The sequence below is a fragment of the Aulonocara stuartgranti genome (genome assembly GCF_965226115.1).
Source record: "Aulonocara stuartgranti genome assembly, chromosome: 7".
Classification (NCBI taxonomy): Eukaryota; Metazoa; Chordata; class Actinopteri; order Cichliformes; family Cichlidae; genus Aulonocara; species Aulonocara stuartgranti.
This window is the reverse complement of record NC_138945.1, coordinates 38,186,523-38,206,192: the sequence shown is the minus strand read 5'-3', so window position 1 is coordinate 38,206,192 and position 19,670 is coordinate 38,186,523. Positions and strand designations below refer to the sequence as shown.

At 38.3% G+C, this 19,670-nt stretch overlaps 1 protein-coding gene across 1 annotated transcript in view; it reads left to right on the top strand.

Annotated features, from left to right (window-relative positions):
- The window catches only part of dcc (DCC netrin 1 receptor), a 353,610-nt gene that overhangs the window by 95,038 nt on the left and 238,902 nt on the right, over window positions 1-19,670 (top strand). The window contains exon 2 of the mRNA XM_082541635.1: window positions 8,964-9,320. Within this exon, the coding sequence (XP_082397761.1) occupies window positions 8,964-9,320 (357 nt within the window). The remainder of the gene's footprint in view (window positions 1-8,963; window positions 9,321-19,670) is intronic.

Below are 19,670 nucleotides of genomic sequence, written 5' to 3'. Positions count from 1 at the left end.
AATAAGATAAATTAAGCTGTCGTTCAGTTCTTATTGTCCAGCAGTTTTTATTGAGTTAATATTTAATATTAGTGATTGGAAGTTGATATTGATATGCTAATCTATTACTTCAGGATGACTCTCATCTAACTCGTCTGTCTGCCTTTCTTTCTCTTTTTTCCTTTTCTCATCATCAGACTCTCAGCACTGAATGGTGTTGAGAGCCACAAGCACACAGCAGAGACTTTACATCACAGAGCAGCTACTGATTTTGTATTATTATTGAGTGACTGCACATAAAAATACCGCTCTTCAAAATGTCATCAAAGAATACTTTTATTTTTATTTAAATGATCTTAGAGGCACCCTGCCTCTCACTCTGTGTTATCTGAATGAAGCTCCAGCCTTGCCTTCTTAAATGCTTGGAAAAGTATTTAGGAAAACAGATGGATGGATTGAAATTTTGAGGCAAATTGTGCGAGACATTGAGTTACACGAATAACAGCCTGTTTGACTAAACTGGGAATTGTTGCTTGGTAAATTTGCCAGTGTTGTTGTCAGTATCAACTTACAGACTTGATGTTTGGGTTAAGCCAGCTCTAGTGTTTTTAGTGATTGACATGTCCATCGTCCCAACAATGATTTTTGTTTCACTTTTGAGATTTTAAGGTAATTGCACTGACACTAATCATGACGATTATTCTCAATGTGCACAGAGACAACAAAAAACTGGTTTCCAGTCAAAGGTATGTAAAAGAAAAAAACAATCAGTAAGTTGCTGATCAGACAGGAAGTGGTGCCAAAGTCTGGTGTAGCTCTGGGAGTCAAGAAGATATGAAGAAAGTGGCTGTGTGCTGCTTCTGTCAGGTTTCAGTTAGGTCACTTTGAGATGAGTCAGCTTGTGTGATGATCAGAGATGGGCAGTAACGCGTTACTGTAATCTGATTACTTTTTTTCAAGTAACGAGTAAAGTAAGGGATTACTATTGCAAAAACGGTAATTAGATTACCGTTACTTTCCCGTAGGAACGCTGCGTTACTGCGTTACTAAAACCGTGATTTCTTTGCGAGAATGTCTCATGACAGTGACGTAAGCAAGTGCGACGTTAGTGACAACAGCTGTGTGCAGATCAACAATGGATAATATATCGAGTGCAGGAGAGAGTATGAGCGTGCAGTGTTTAAAGCGTGGAAGTACTGACCTTACTTTGAGTTTGATTCCATAAAAAGTGACAAAAACATTAGCGTCCATCGTGCGTGGGAAGAAAACTTATTTTTACAGCGAAAAAACCCCTAAACTTCCGAGCAAGCACCGAGTAGCTATGACGTAATGGGAAACTCACAGAGAAACTCGCGGATTCTTCCATTGACCGTGGCACACCTGCACCAGGGTAAACCTCCGCCTACCACAGTCCTGCTTTACAGGTGAAAATAGAGCAACAGGACCGCTGAGTCTTTGACTTTATTTATTTTCTGCTGTGTTTTACTTGCATCTATTTGAAAGACTGAGTGTAAACACAAAAAATATTTTATTTTATGTGCTGGAATGTGCAGAAAATAGGTTTAAATGTTAAACTAATTTCTTCAAGTCAGAGAATGGTGCATATAGTTAAATTTTTGCTTGATGCATAAAGTTAAAAGATTAAAGCTGATAAAACAAGTAAAAAAAAAGAGACTTTTCCATTTGATTACATTTTGTATGATGGATTATGCAGAAAAAGTAGAATTGGGCTGAAAGATCTATCGCTTTATCACCTCTTCAGGTTGTAAATCGTGTTTTTAAAAAGTAACTAAGTAACTAAGTAATTAATTACTTTTGAAAATAATACTTTTTTGGGGAAGTAATCAGTAATTAGTTACTGATTACTTTTTTCAAGTAACTTGACCAACACTGGTGATGATGCTTACTGGGTGACAGTGTGAGCTTTGAGTCAGTGTGTAAGGGATCAGACCTCCATTTAACTCTATCAAACTTTCCTTTTCTGCTTCACTTTTCACTGCTTCCTGCTAACTTAGCACTTCTTTTCCTTGAGTTCATTCTTGGAGGTTCTACAACTTTTTCAAGCCTAACAAGCAGAAATTTTCAGCCTTCAGCAATCACAAACATTTGCTCCAGAAAATAGTGCATACATCCAGGTTTCTTCTTTTTCTTTTTCTCCTTCTTTCTTGTGTTATTTGTCTTTCATTTCAACTCAGTTAAATTAATGACATTCAATTACATCCAATTTTATTCACAAAAACACTCTTGGTATTCTAGTCTTGTTTTATTTAATTTTAAACAAGCTTTTTAAAATTTTTTCAACAGATTTTGATTCAATATTTGATATCAACCTCAACCCTTTCTCGTGTTTGTGTCAGTGTTGATGGTATACTTGCACATAAACCACTACATTGGACACTGATGTGTCACTCGATACCGTGCCACCCACTCAAAACGTATGTTGTCCACCTAAGTAGACATGTAAAAAACTCTTTGAAAAGTACATGCTTAAAAAAAATTAAGTTCAAAAATCTTTTTTTCATGCCCAAAGATGAATAAAAAAACGTAACAACTGAAAACGTCTGAATTCAAAGATTAAGGGCTCGTACCCAATACTCGGCAAATGGATGCCAAATAAGTGCAGGAATTCTTATAGAAACTTAGTGTACACAATGTACAGTATATGTACAACAGACAGAGCTCTGTTTTTGGTCACATCGCTGTGCCCCATATACCACACAGACATATAAACAGTCTCTCTCACCATCTGAAAAACCCCGAACGTTGACTAGTCCTTACTCACTATGACCTATGTTATATTATCAGAGCGTTCTCACTCCCGAGGCGTAACATGTCGACGTTTTGTCACGTCCCGCGGCGTTCCTGAGGAACGCGAAAGGAGACCTTCGGCGTTCTTATGGTACGCGGCGGGTTATGGCTGGAATCCAGTGCAATGACGCTCCCGCGGTAGTAGACGTTCCAGCCCTGTATTCCAGCCCTAAACCTAACCTTATCCCTAGCCCTGACCATAACCTTATTCCTGACCTTATCCAGGACTTTAATGATGTTAAATAGCGTGTTTCTAAGCGATTTGAAGAAAAAGAGCGAACATGTGTAGGTTCAGTCCAGACGGTTCTCATATTTCCTCTTTTTCCGAGGTCGTCTTTTAGGAACGTGGTGGGTAGCCGAAAACGTAATATGGTGACGATTTGTCACCTAGCGTAAAATGTTACGCTTTGGGAGTGAGAACGGGTTGTCATTATAATATCTACACCCTCGCATGGCTCTCAGTCAGTCTGAAAACTGCATCTCAATGCAACTCTAAACCTAAACACAATATAACTGCAATAATGATCACAGCACAACAGAAAATAATTTGAATTTAAAAAACATTAGCAGTATGCCTCTTTGCACTCTCCGTTGCTGTACTGAAAAAATCAAACTTTTAAATAAGTATGAACAACTTTACCGCTCAGTATGTGGGCAAAGACTACAAATAATTCAGTATACTTAATAAGGCTTAACACCTGCAACAAATGACAATAAATGCACTGATTTATATTAAGCAAGGCCGTTGTTTGCATAAAACCAAGTTGTTAAAAGATTTGAGTTGAGTTAAAACATACTTTTACCGTCAAAATATTAAAACTCTGCAAACATTTGACTTTAAAAATCTTTTGAAGTGACTAATTTCCTCTATTATTTTTCTTTTGTCAACTTTTCAAGCTTTACATGGTTGAAATGCTGTTTTTTTTCCATTTAGCAACACATCATTGGTTTATTTCCTGATATGTTGCTGCTGTCTGCTTTCATGGTTTGATTGTGACAGAGATGGGTTTCCTTTTTTGGGCATCTTTTTCCTTCCTCTTCCTTCCTGCTGCCTTCTTTCAGTCAAGCTGATTCTCTGCTGGCAGGCAGCAGCTGGCAGAGACTTCAAACACACACACAGTATCTGGACGTTGTCCAGGGTCGTAATGCAGTCGTTTTTTGTTTTTTTTTCCAGACACTAACCCACAGTGTCAGCCACTGTGAGAATGCGTGCGTGTGTGTTCAGATGGTCTTGGCTGTTGTCCACCTTGCTGTCACCGACTCTCATCTTATCATTTAAACTCCTGGATGGCTCTATATCCTTCCACTTCTTTACCCCTGTGACAAAACTGACTAGGGCGTGTCTTCCATAGAGGTCTTTCGATGGCTTTTCTCTCCTTGCTAACAAATTTGTGATCTGGACCAGGTCTGAAGTATTTTGTTTTGTCTTGTACTGTTCTGTTAAGTGTTGAATATTTATTCTACTGCAGTGTGTTAATTAGCTGCTCCAGCATTCAGGTCAACATGTTTTAGGATCTTGTAATCAGCGGAGACTGCTATGGATCAGGATCAGTGTGATTCTATATGGTTTGAATTATTGACCTTTATTTGCTTTTGAAGACAAAAGCATATAAGTACAAAAATATTGTGAATGCCACGAGATTAACAGGTCTTAGAGTTAGTTACTGAAGACTTGAAGGATTTTAAACATCTAAAATTGAATGCATAACCAAAGCCTACACGATTTAGTAATATTTCATATTGCATGTTGCTCATTTTTCAGTTTAGCTTTTTATCAGGATTAAACTGAACAAACACACAGCATCTCAGCTGTTGAATTTCAAGTTTCTATCATCATCATCAGTTCTACTTCACTAGTATGATCTGGGTGAAATGCTGCTTTCTTGATTGAATATATACAGGCATGCAGGGATAAAGGAAGATAGGATGTCTCTGAGTCTGAGCCCCTGTTTACTGTAGAGTGACTGTCATCAGTTTTCATAGAGAGACACATCAAGCAACTACAAAGAAATGTGAAATTACATCAAAAAGGAACAAAGGGACCAAAAAAAACCAGAAGCCAAAAGTCCACAAACGGAAAACTAATCCAATACAAAGAGACACACATCAATCACAAAGAGACCCAAAAAACACAGTAGCAGCAAAAATTACAAAATCTCCAAAACAGAGACACAGAAGTGAGACCTCAAGCAGCTACAAAGAGATGCAAAATGACCAGAATGAATTGTAGATTCAGAAGAACAGCCACAATTACCACAAGGTAACAAAAAATAAATAAAAAATCACAGACACTCAAAATGACCACAAAGAAGCACACCAGCTGCAGAGAGTTGTAAACAGACCATAAAAGTGTAAACACACAATAAAAAGAGACAAGTACAAAAAAATGTAAAATGACCGCAAAAAGGTGACAATCCACACCAGGGAAAAAGAATCAAATGCAAGAAATGCTAAAAAACAACAACCACAAAGACACAAAATGACGAGTGAAAATCGTGAAGAAGATTGATAATCCACAACCTGAGGAAGAAAGAAGAAATCAAGCACATGTCAACAAACACACCTGCCTACGATACTGTAAGCAAAAACCAATGGGACCAAAAACAACCATATGACCACAAACAAGTGGAAATTCATAAAAATGAGCAAGAAATCAAACAAAAGGTGACAAATCAGTAAAAATTCACAGCAAAAGGAAAGAACAAAAGATTCACGTTCACCACAAAAAGATACCAAACTAGTGTGAAGAGATAGACTGACCACAATGACAGACAAAAAAAAATCCTACATGACAGGAAAGGGGTTAAAACACAAAACAGTAAATAACAGTAAATGATAAATATTCATCAATCACAAAGAGATAAAACACATTTCAGTCTGGCCAACTTGCTCCAAGCAGGGAGCGAGGTCTCATATCTCTGCCTGTCTAAAGGACTTGACATGCCTGACAGCATGTAAGTTCAGTGTTTGGATAATCTGTGTAGAAATGCACAAGTATTGTTCTTAGAAAAGCTCTTAACCTGTGTAATCAATATATACTTAGAAGCTAGACTCAGAATGCATTTATCTGATTTTAAATTGCTGTCAAGACTGCTCATTATCACTCTCTCTACAGTCCTTTTATTTTACTTGTTTTTTCAGAGTCTTTGCTTCTGACATATTTTAAGTGTCAGGAAATAAAATCAGTGAGGAGAGAAATCAGATGCAAGTGGAAGGTTTTCATATTTTGTCAAGTTGACACAAACAGTTATTCATTATGTTTTCTATTGAATCTTGAAATTGGCACAAAAACGCTGGTAACATTCTCCGTACTCACGTTTAATCGTCTTATTTTGCCCAACAAAAGTCCAAAATTGAAAGACATTACATTTATTGACTATAAACATTAAAATGTGAAAATTATCAAATGTGAAAAGCTGAAAGTGGAGAACTGTCATTCTCAGAAATCCTTTAAATGACTCATTTACTGATTATAATAATTGCCGCCTGTCAGCAAATCAGTAAAACCAGAATTTCTTCAGTTTCACTTTTTTTATTAACTTGTTGAGATTTTTGTCTATTCCCCATACATTTATAATACATATTTAATATATATTAATTTGTATATATTCATTTTATGCTGAATTCATACATATTCTGTGTTATGACGACAAGATTTTCTCGGTGTACTAACACTTCAAGAAAAATATATGACTTTCTTTTAACAGAAAAAATCCTAAAAGTTCATAAAAAAAATATGTCTGGAAGAGTTTGTGGTCAAATAATAAAGTGAAGACTGGCTTCATGTTACAGATGAAATATGAAGATAAAGTGAGTGAGAGGCAACAAAGAGAGAAGAAGAGAGTAGAGACGAAGGCTGAGCAGAGACTGATAGCATCAAACTGCAGGACAACGAGGACAAGGACAAGCTGATGAAGTGACTGGCTCAGAGTGTGTGTGTGTGTGTGTGTGTGTGTGTGTGTGTGTGTGTGTGTGTGTGTGTGTGTGGTGGAAGTGAATACAGATAGAGCTGTCAAGATAGTGAGTTACTGATAGAGAGAGAGGGGGACGACTGCTGAAGGAGAATCAATAAGAAGGAAACCATGAAGGAAAAGAGAGCGCAAAAGAAGAAATAAGAAAGGGAGAAGGAGCAAGATTGAGATAAACAAGGGATGATGTGTGGGGAAGGAAACTAGGATGTTTTGGAAGGAGTGAAGGATCCTCAGGTATGGGTGGGGGATTGGCTGCAGGCGGAGTTACCTGTGATACCTGTGATGTTGCTCTTCTACAAGATTCTTTTCTGTACTGTATGTGTGCTGTTAATGTTATTGTCTCTCAGTATAACACACTTTAATACTTTTAAGGCCTTTTGTTTGTTAATAAAAGGCCCTTAAAATGACTTTAAGCACCCTTAGCCACGCTCTCTTAGCCTCAATATGACAGATGGGTTTGCAGGGTATCTGCCAGGTGTGTTGTTTGGAGAGATGAAGGTGGGAAATTGTTGTGAGTAACAGCTTTGTAGCAGCTAACGAGCCTAAATTAAGAACAATTAACTTGATTCTCACCATTTTTTTTTTGAAGAGCCAGTGTTAAGTACATTAGAATAAAGTACCTTTGGTTAATTTGAGTTGTACTGCACATGCATCTATAAATACATATATTGGGAATCCGTTGTTGGTTGACAAATGTTTCAATTAAATCGTTTTATTCACTGACTGTGATGTTTGTTGGCATCCACCTTGTGCGTAGAGTGTGGTTTCAGATTCATTCTGGTTCTGTTTTTGCCTTTTTTGTTGAGTTCAGTTTTATTGATAAAGTGCCAATCCACAAGATAAGTCATTTCACGGCTCTTGTTATAGTGAGGTAAGGAGAAACCTGATAATTTGCAATGAAAACACACTCAGCACTATATTGTTATACAAGAAAAGGATGTTGCTTTGCTGAAAGCAAATCCCAGTTCTTAGAGATAAAGACTTTTTTATGAAGTGCTGTTCGTTTTATTTCTCCGGTCCCAATTGGAACAGGCCCAACTGGGATTAACTTTTATACAGAAGTTTTTGCTCTGATTAGTTTTCCTATAGGAGCAACTGAAATGAAAAACAGAAAAAAAGAACATCTGCTGCTCTTCAAAGTCAACTCTGCGCTGTGACGCTGTGACTCCAGGTCGTTCTAAAGCCTCCATTCAGGTTTTCCGGGAAATGCGGAGACGTTGAACGGCGGCTTTGACTGAACAAACTGCCTCTCTGATCACGATGAAAGACGTTTAAGCAGACTCAACATCAAAGAAGGGAGGAGATGCCGCCACTGCTCGCCTTTCAGCAGATTAAAGAAAGTCTATAAACCTGAAAACAAAGAATACAGCAGGTTCCTGTGGCTTTGATAGCAGTGATGAGTTATCCTGCTGAGTGAAGCTCTACAGGTTGGGGGTTAATACTCAGAGCCACACTCTCTTCTCTGAAGAGACATGTCTGGCAGAGCTAATGACAAACATGGATAAAAACACGAAGCAAAAAGAGGATAAAGCATTAGAAAATGTATTAGAATTCTAGTCCTGATTGATCTGCTTTAGAAAACAGAACAAAGCCCTGAGTAAGGCATTATTGGTTTGGAGTTCAATTTTGGAAAAAAATGACAGGAACAAAAGTACATAAAGCTACAAAAAGAAGCAACAAGATGCACCTTTAACTTCAGTCATACTATATGTGTACATATAATGCATTTACTGTCACACTGTGTGGGCAGTTACTGGGTTTCAATCAGTGGTAGATGTTTTGACCTGTGCTACGGTATACAAATTGCTGATTCCTGGGGAGTTTATTTATTAAATGAATTATTTCTACAATGTTTATGTTGGTTGTCTGTCTGCTTTTGTGATTGTCCAGTTTAACGGGCGGCATAAGTGTTGTCTTCCAGAAATGTGCCCTGGATGTATTTGTATAGAAAGAGAACAGTACAGACTGAACACTATCCCCTCTGAGGATCTTTTAGCAATTTTGTGCTTTGTATTTTTTATGATTTAAAATCAGCATAATATGAGATTTGTTTATATTTTTATTATTTATAAGTATAAATAATTAAATAGTGATTTGCAGATGTGTGTTAAAGCACACCTGTATTTGATGTAGATGAGTTTATTTGTCCTGTTGGTGTCTTGCTTCCCTCTAACTCCTTTTCATCTCCTTTGCTTTTTCCTGCAGCCTCAGATGCCTCCTCATCTTCTTCCTCCTCGTCTGGTCTTGGAGGTTTTGTGGACTTCATTTTCACCCAGGAGCCTCAGGACACGGTGACAGTACGCGGCAGTGTGCTGCAGCTAGACTGCCAGGCACAGTCAGATGCTGTGGCAGGACCCCCCACCATCACATGGCGTAAAGATGGAGTGCTGCTTAGCACGGTGGTCGATGAGCGACGGCGACAGCTGAGTAACGGCTCGCTGCTGGTGCAAAATGTGATGCACTCGCGGCACCATCGGCCTGATGAGGGAGAATATCAGTGCCTCGCCACGCTGGATGGACTGGGAAGCATTGTGAGCCGGACAGCAAGAGTGACTGTGGCAGGTAAGAGACTACTTGAATCTACAAGTATCTATTCATTCAAACAGACTCATGAACTCAAAATGCAAAAATGTGATTTCATAGTTCACACTTAAAAGTAGTTGGTTTCTCAGTTTGAAGATCCTGTAATTTTTAGGAAACCATGAAATCATTTTCTTTCTCATCTCTACAATCATAACAAGTTCTGTAGATGAACCATTTTCACTCAGTTCCAGTTAGTTTAGCTTCTTCGATATAGTTTTGTGAGCTAAACCTTTGCTTTGTGAGGGCCAAATGCTCTGGAAACTTTTGATCCACAGTTGGCGGATGAAGATGCTAGATGTTGTTAGCTGTAATTGTGATTGGCTGAGTCTTTAGCAAATTGCTTTAGTCACCCATACTTTGTCTGCAAACACTCTTCAAAAGAAGGGCTTTGAAATAAAAGCTGTGCCTCACCATGCATTTAGATCAAGTAGGTTAGACTATTGTAAAACTTTATTCGCAGTATAATGCAAATCATTGGAACAACAACTTCAACTCCATCACAATGCAGCAACCACTGTCCTGAAACTCACACGGAAATGTGAACATAACACTCCAGTACTGAAGTCCCTTCACTGGCTCCCAGTTCAGTCCTTTTAGAAAAGCAATGCAAGCTCACAATGCTTTGACCCGTCAGTACATCTCTGACTGGTCGGTCTCTATAACCCAATCAGACCTTTCAGGTCACCAGGTGCCGACCTGTGTTTTTTTTTTGTGTGTTCCCAGAATTAGATGTGTGCTCAGGGTTCTCTCACTGTGGTCTAGTTTGTTGGAACAAGCTGGCTGCTGACCTGGGGTCGATTACAACAGTGTGTGTTTAATTAAAAAAAACACACACTCAAAGATTTTATGTGATTTTATATAAATACACATTTTTCCAGAGGCCACTGACTGGTCCATGGGTCTGCTTGACTGGGGCTAACAGTCGATTTCACAGCAAATACCATCAACTTCCAGCAACCATTCACCAACTGATTGGGAAATACACATTATTCCCTCCAAATTCATGCTTGCCAGATGATTTCTAGCCCTCTGTGCTTTGAGCTTTAGCTGTTAGTAATTGTAGCTCACAAAACTTGGAGGTTTTTCTTATACTTGTGTGTGAGTTAATTTATCTTTAAACATATATTGATATACTTTATATTTGAATCTATTCATTTGAAGTTTAATAACTTTAGCCCTGTCCTCTGAACCTGCTAATATTAAAATATACAACAAATAAATAAACAGCACATTCGTGCTGTTAGAAGCCATGGTGCCCCTCAGGAGTCGTTTTCAATCTCCTTTTCGTTGTGTGACTGGTTTTCTAGTATGTCGCGCAAAAATAGAAAAAAAGAGAGTCATTCAATTGTTTTTCATAGACAAATGAAATGGGATTTGGATGCTATAAATAGACTCAGAGTTGTATTAAAGATTAAAGCACAGATTGTTTTTGACTTTGTCTTTGACTGTCAACCATAATCACACCAGCTGGTATTTGTTGGAGTTGTAAATTTGGGTTCTTGTGTATAGCCTCATGATTTTTGGTTGCTGATTTTGTTTTGTTTGTTCCAGTGATATCAACCATCATGCATTGTAAGAACACATCATTTGTTTGTGCATTTTGCTTGGATACAAAAAGAATAGAAGCAATCCAGCATGCACTGAATACGAAATCACTGGACTTGAAAATAAGAATAGAGCAACATTGTTGAAAAACCTTTCCTTCAACTGACAGATACAGATGTGTCTGAAACCTGGGCTTTGTAAACAGTAAATATTTGCATGTTGTCCACATGTGTATTTACATAACATGCAATTTCTATACAACAGAAGAGAAAATGTAAGCATAAAAAAACTGAACAAATGGCAAGAGTGAAAGAAAGAAATAATGAGCAGAAGAAGAATGATATAGAAGGAGATGATTGAATGAATAAAGAGTATCGGAGAGGAGATTCCCCTCATTTAGATTAACATGGCCACAACACCTTCACCTCTCCTTGAAAGTTATAGCAACACAACACACATACACACACATGCTCCCATAATATTGCCGTTTCCATTTATTTTGCTGTTCATATTTACTTAATAACACCAAAGTAATTCACCTGTAATGTAATTTAGTAAGTGGAGCGAGGCTTAAGATCAATACAGTTTATGGAAGACATTAATAGAAAGCAGCTCTGAGGCTTTAGTGCATCACCATGACCATCAGTCTGCGCAGCCTGTTCTGTGTGCACTATGTTGTATGACAGCTTATTGAAAGTGTGATGGGATTAAAGACAAATGCAACTAATCAAATATTCTGTCACACAACAACACGCCAGAAAGTGACCTGTGCGTGACATCTCAACAGGTAAAGATTAATGCAGTCAAAAACAATTCAGAAAAAATAACATTCAGTAGCTTGTGAAGTTTAACATTTATATTGCAGATCTAAACAATTTGGAAAAAAGGAGAGCAGCTGCACAAGGTTTCAGACATTTATAATCGTGTAGTAGCTCATTGTTACTTTTACTTTTGGAGGTTTTTCATTGCCACACTGGTGGTTAGGCAGTTTATTGATACATGCTGGCAGTAGTATTTTTAAGTGGTTTTGCATTTTTTAAGTCAAAAAATAATCGTTATATTTATGAATCACTGACATTTTGTCTTTCTTTCTATTTGTGTCAGTGTGTTAAAAGTGCATAGCAGAGAAAGTGAAAAAGGCAAAAAATAAAAAAAATTCTTTTGGGAAACTTTGAAGTGGCTACACCCATATATCCAAAATGTAACAGATTGAGATTCTAAATGAACTCACAGAGCAGTTAAATTATCCATGGAGCCCAAAATGTCTTTGTTGTTGTTGTTGTTTTCTTGTTGTTTCTTTGCTTTTAACATAAAACCCTATGGGGATCAACTTACTTTTGAAGACAACCTTATGTGGTCAGCACGTCTCTGCTGACTAAAGTTTTCTGCCCTGGATATTGCAGCATTGTGAAGACATAAGGATGAGATAAGTCAATGTCAAAACGCCTACTAAATCAAGATGACTCTGAGTGTAGTCAAACCCCTCCAGGAGGCTGAGACAAGTCTGAGTCAAGATGAAATAAGGAGGGAAAAACAGGACAACTTGCTCATTTCATGGTCTGTTTGGCATGTGAGTGAGGAAAGAATAAGTGGAGCTGATATGGTCAGGCCTAAATTGATGCACCAAAATACAGCGCTGGGCACTGCCTCGGCTCGGTACTGGCCCAGAATCCACTGGTTATATGAGCTGCCTGATACCAGTGCAATGGTAAAATGGTTCCAGCTATGGTGACCAGCACTGTGGGACATGCAGCACACCACTTCATCACCGAAAGAACTCACTGTGAATTTTAAACTCTTATCCAAACCTGACCTGAATCATTAAACACACATGTTCCAATCAAAGTCAATTAACCCACATTCAAGCATTACATTAAAATATGAATCAGCCCTACCTCCATGTCATTCACACAAACGCACACATAGACACGCATGGGCAACACTCAAGCAAGCACACAATGCATTACATGGCAAAATGCTAATGAAAGGCAGAAGCTTAAAATTCAATTAGCAGTCTGGCTGTGTGCGCGTGTGTGTTCAGAGATGACTGTAAACTGGGAATTAATTAGAAACACTGAACTCTCAGAGGACGAGGGAGAGAAAGCATATAAGACTGAACAGAGAAGAAACGCTATTGAAGAATGAAAAGAGAGAACAAAGAAAGTGAATCTATTGCTGAAGGGTGGTAGAATAAGAAAAGAAGAAAAAAAGAGACATCCTACACAAAGTGAATACCAAGGAAAATGAAGTGGAAACACTGGGAAAAGAGAGAGATCAGATCATAATGAGGAGTACCCGTTTATGAAGAGAGTTTAAATTTAGACTTCATTTATCTACAGAAAAGGCACATTTTACCATTGAGGTATCTGTTGCATTCAGGGTCTATAAGACCCTAAACAAACATTTGAAGTGTCGTTTAATAGTGTTTAAAGAAAAGAATGATAATGTAATTTATTTGATTTCGAAACCAGTCAAGCCCGTCATATTGTTATAGAGCATGGTGTAATGTATTTCTTACTTTTGGCTTTCACTTTTCAATTATCTAACCTACTGCTGTTTGTTTAATAATTCAGGTATTAGTGACATTAAAGGAGAATAGTTAATACTTATTGTGACTGCACCATAAGCCCTTTCAAATCTGCTTTCATGGAGCTCATAAACCCTCATGAATCAGTTGTTTATTGCTTCCACAAGAATTTAAAGTCAAAACCTAAACAGACAAAATGCATTATTTACCTTATTTCTGAATAACTTAAACCTGTACACAGATTGTGCTTAGAGTATACTACTTAGTGCGTGTGGGGGGGTGGCATGAAAAGGGAAAAGAACAAAATAATGCTTGGACACTGCTGGCACGGGGCGCCTACATAAATGCAAAGCAGGAGATGAAGCATCGCTGAATATGTTTCCAAACCACCTTCATTCCAAGCCAAAGACTAGAAAATATGGTGAAGCAGATCTTTCCTTTGGTCTCCTCTGCAGAATTGGTTTTCCCTTCGTCGGGAGCACCACTGGGCTCTCCAAATCACGGACAAACAGTATCCCACATTCTTGATTTTTAGTTCACAAACACTTGTTGTAATGACTAACTACTCCTGACATTTTGGAGATGTTGGCTCTTTATACAGTAAAGTTACAGTGAGATACAAATAATATCAGGCTGATCCTGCCACGATTTGTTCCCCGGTTCAAATCCCAGACAAACAGTATCCAACAGCTGTTTATGTTTTTAAACCTATTTTGCACAGAGAGGCATTTTTTGAAAGATTTATTGATAGCAATGTTGAATATTATTAAACAGGAAAAAAAACAACTACACGTAAAATAATTACACCGTGACGCCTCTGCCTTTGTAAATGGAGGGACATTAACTCCGTGTGTATGTAAGTGTGTAAAACCTGCAGATAGTCAGATTAACAGTATTTTGTCTCTATCTATATACTCTCTAATTCATCTCATGTAAACAATAACATGGCGCACAGTGTGACGTGAAAAAAGGCACACCTTTAATGTTGCGTGACGAACTCTGTATTCCTCGTCCACACATAAACCCAAAAAAGGAGTTTTAAAAATCTCAGTTTTCGGTGATTCGAAACGGCGTTTACGTGTGGACGAAACAGCTGCGTTTTCAAAATTACCCGTGTAGGTGCGGACGTAACGTAAAAGAGTTTATTTCATTACTACCTGTAATTTATTGCAGATTACTTGTATTTGCTTAACTGTTTACTAAATGAGCAAAATATGGGTGTGTGGTTGGAGGATGTGTTTGTGTGTGTGCGTGGGGTGGGGTGGGGGGGCATATTTTTTTCTTGTAAAACAAAGGGGGGCCCAGCAAAAAAAGTTTGGGAACCACTGACTTAGTGTATACTTGAGGTTGAAAAGGTCATCTTGTAAGTATATGCACTTACTAATGGCAACTGCTCACTTTATTCTTTGTCATTTTACTCTGAGTATACTCAAAATAAATAAGTTGCCCTAACTTAATCATCTTAGCAGATGTTGAGAATCAATAAAAAGCGCTGTTTAAAATACACTGTAAAATTAAAGGGCAACCAGGGAAGAGAACCTAAAATAGGAGTGATATATTTGGTTTTTTTTTCTTCAGTCTGGTGGCAGGGGCAATGGTGATTATAGGTTTAAAATGATTTCTCAGACCACACAGTGGTGGAGGTGTAAAGATGAAACCGCCTCCAGCATGCCCATTCCCAATTAGCCATCAACTCTTAGAGGATTTGTGCCAAGTCCCAATTAATGCTGGTGAGGAGGAGCGAGGTTCAACCCACAGAAGCAAATAATAATCGTTCCCAAGGCAAAGACTTGAAGCAGGAACGTCCCGCAAAATCCCTCCGCTGCCCTCGCCTGTTTGCTGTGATTTGCATGTTATTATTAGTCTGAGTCATTTTGATCTATTTGTGTAATGAGGATGAAAACAGCAGGAGACAGCAGCCACCACCATAAAAATGTATTTGTTAGTACATATATATATTTTAAAATGTTTATTTAACACTGTGTGTTTGTGTATGTCAGTGGTTTATTTCCAAAGACAGGAAGTTTAAGTACTTTAATGCTGAGTTCAGGGTCAAAGTTTATTCTTTTCTTTTAAGTGTTTCTGTTCTCCTCCATGTTCTGTCCTCCCCATCATTCCTCAGTCTCGACGGACTGATCTATTTCTCGTCCTCTCAGAATTTCCGTCCTGCTGCTTTCCTTCATTTTCTTTTGTTGTTTCATTCTTTGTGATCAGAATTTCATCTCTGACTGAAGATCTCCTTTGATGCTCCTCACTTTTGATAAATGAGGCTCAGTTTTATTAAATTCAAACAGGATGTTCTCAGATCCCATCCAATGAAAACAGACACAGTGTCTCATGGAATACCAAAAAAATCTGCTCATCAGATTTCAGTTTCTAGAAAATGCCAAGAAAAGGGTTGAACAATATAAAATTTAAAACAGCTGCCTTAAGAACATTTATTAATGTGAACTTAAGAAGAGCACGTTAATCTAATATTTTTTTAGAGTGCAAAGTACTGAAGGAGGACGAGTGACATGACCTGAACTTTAATGATCCTTTAAGTTTTTGCACTTTTCCATTGAATTAGAGAAATCAAGTATTAACAATTAAGCATGGAGACTTACTCATAGATTTGTAATAGTAAACTTCTAAAGCAAAAAATACGTTCAGTGTACTCATCATCCTGTAAATTTCAGTTGATTAAATTTATATTTGTCGGCTAATTAACCATGATTATACATGACAAATCAATTCACACATCTTTATTTGAACAGAAGAGGTCATTTGCATCAGTCAGTTACAAGGTAGGAGAAAATCTTATTGGTAAATTTGGAGTTAGTGTTAACTTCTCTTCCATTTTCAGTCCTTTCAAACCCATCCAGTCATGCTGATCTGACAGGCCAGTTTTGTCCCTCTGGGCCACATATTTAATGAGTGGAGTTAAATGCCTCACGCATAACAGACCTTAAAGTTTACACAGCTGCATCTTAGAAACCTCCACTTGTTGGCCTTGTTCATGAATATAACAGCTATGCAGCAAAACATGTCCCAAATCATAATTTTGCCTATTAGGTTTAAAATGGATGACTGATTCTCCAGCCAGCGTAAACTGCAGTCAGCCGGCACAACAGCTGATTAAATATGAAGCTCTGTCTGGACAGACATCTTTTCAGCCACGGTCGTCTCATGAGTGTCTGGTGGAAGAGAAAACACTCCTATTCTAATCAGTCCAGATGTCCACACAGGCTGTGGAGTAGGCTGAATTTTACCCTGTAAATGAATCCTTGAATCTCATTTTTATTGTGCTTTATGTGCACAGCATCATTGTGTTTTACGTCTAGAATTAGATTGACAGCAGTATTTATTTTGTGAAATTATATTCATATGTCCTGGCAATGAAAAAAGCCAAAGGCTTGCTTGTCAGCTTAAATCTTCATACTGTTCCCACGAGTCCTACTTGTACATTATTCTATTGTAGTTGTGGCTAAATAAGCAAAATGAATAAAAATGCAAAAGTCACCTGATGAGGGCTCAGGTTTTTTTAATGCTCAGCATTAACCTTTGACCAAACAGTGCAATAGAAAATACTGTTTTCCATCTTATATGTTGCTTTAATGTTTGGGTTAGACAGGTAGCAGGGTTGGTTAGGCCTCCAGGAATGAGTCCTAGCAAGTAACAAAAACAAAAATCTGTGTGTGTGTGCCATTTCTTCCAGCTGCAGGCAGCATAGTGATCCATACAGGAGAAGACAGCAGCAGAACTTATGTAAGATGCACACTCCAAATTCACATCAGTGTTACCGTCGTCTCCGATATGCGTGATGTCACAGCCGCTCAAGTCCCCGCCGCTGTGAAACCCTGTATCCAGCGGCGGCTCGTCTGACGATGCGAGAGTCAAACTGGAGCTTCTTTAATGTCTCAGAACAGAAAGAGAAGAAAGCTGACGTTTGTTTCCGAGTTCAGGTTTCCTGGCTGTTTGTGTGTCGAGGTAAAATGGAGGAAGCATAAACCGATTCAAACCAGCATGAAACAAAAACACAAACCGCAAGAAAATCAGACCCCAAACTGCGTTTTCTCTCTTTTCCAGATGAAAATATTTCAGAGTATTTGTATGCTGACAGAAATGTAGGACTCCTGGGATTTTCGAAACTTGCTTAAAACTCAAGAAAATAAACATTGCTTGTCTATCAAACTTTTTCTACATGAAGCAGGTGATCTTTCTCCAAAATGTTATTTTAAACTTGTTAAAATGCACCTACAAGACATCACATTTTGAGAAATTAAGGACAGTAAATGGTTGAATGTATATATGTATGTTGGAAGCTCAGCAGTTTGGATGCCAGAAAACTGACTTAAAAAACTAGGCCCTGAACTAGGCCTTGTTAGCCATCAAACGATACATTTAAAACTGATTTTAGAGACACTGCTATGCTAATTTCATTAGTTTTATTATTAAGAGGAAATAACAAAAACAACATATACAAATCTAAATATCAGTAGTGAATTTACTCAGACAGGCCCAGATATATTTGGATGCAGATAATACCCATCTGAGAGAATGACATCCTGAGCCACTAATTTATTACTCAGCAGTCCACTTGCTCTTATTTTGACATTTCAGTTGCTGCTAATAACAAGCCCAGGCACTTCCTTTCTTCTCTTCCCCTACAAGCTAGCTCACCTGCTGTGTCCCTATTGTCATGGTGCTTGCTATTCAGCTGCATCTCCGTGGGTTTCCTCAGAGGTATTCCAGCTCTACCATTTTGGACTGCAGCTTGTGTTGGTAGTTCTTTTTATCCTCTGATAACCTTGATTGTCTCTCTAACCAAAACCTGCACGTATTACAGGTGTACACATGTGTGCACACACGTGGAAAACGGACTCTATCATGATGTAACAGCCGTTTTCTGTTTGTACTGTGTTACCAATTGAAGCGATTTTCTCAAACGCTGATCATCCTTCTGCTTGTATATTCTTCCCGTTCTTGCATGGTTTACTTCCTGCACCAATGTTAGCTTAAAATTCATGTCACCCTTGACCAGTGTACTAGCTCACACCTGTACTGGTAACCAAGCACAGCTGCTCCACTGGTCCCAACATCGACGGGATAAATAAAGACAAATTTTCCTACTTAATTTATGAAACAGAAAAAAAGAGCTAATTTGAATGCTGGATATTAGTCCGCTCTTAGTGAGGGTTTTGTAAATGGCTTTGTGGTGTAAATATAGCTTAAATATATCAGAGTTTACATCATAAAGACACTATAAATCCAGGTGGATGTACACCTCTGCTCAGGCAGCATGTGGTTGTTGAGACCTGCCTTGCTTGTTTATTTTGTCACAGTGCATGGATGACCAAACCTCTTCCCCTCTGAGATTTATGTAGGTGTCTAATCTTATCATAATCACAATATTTCCTACCTTTTGCCTCGAATACTGACTTCCCTTGGAGACTTGTTGACATGGAACCAGCAGAGATGTTGCACACAAGTACTAAAGTGGATGAATAAAGTGGAATATGTCAGGAATACAATATTCACAGCTGTGTCTTTGAGGAGGAGAAAAAAACGAGCCCACGCAAAGACCTGAATGAACTGTATGTCAAAAAGCTCAGATTCTCATTTAATCAATTAATCTGCTTTACATTCTCAGAGAGAATAGAGAGGAAAACAACACTGCTCTTCATTGAATTCCTGACATTCCTGCACCTTCTTCTTAATCTACTCAGAGCTCCCTGCAGCCATGTTGAAATTAAAACACAACTGCACTAGAGCTTCAGATAATAAAATGCCCTGCAAGAGCCGAGCGAGGCCGGCAGTCAGAACATTCCTGTGTTTCTGTTGCTACAGGCTGTTTGTTGTTGAAGGGAATCTGATCAGACGGGAAACTGTGTGGGTCCTGAACACAGCAGGCCCTACGTTGGTTGGCCGCGCTGTCCCTGTCTCTCTGTCTCTTGTCTGACTTTCATCTGTCCTCCCGCTGGTCCCAGTCTAACTCTCTCTAGAGTTTTTCACATTTTCACCCGCTGAGTTTCACTGCTTCTTCTGCTCCATCTTTGTCTTTATTATTTTCTCCCTGTTGACCTGAGAAACCTTTGCTGTCAGCTCCCTTCTTCTTCACCTCTGCTGCTTGTGTCTTTTGTTTCTCACGCAGAGGCTGTGGGTATTAACGGTAATGTTTTCATGTCGCATTTAGACTACACAGGCTTTTCATCTGGTTACTTTGACAATGTAGGTGATTAAAAACCACAAACTGACCAAACAAGACCTGCTTGATT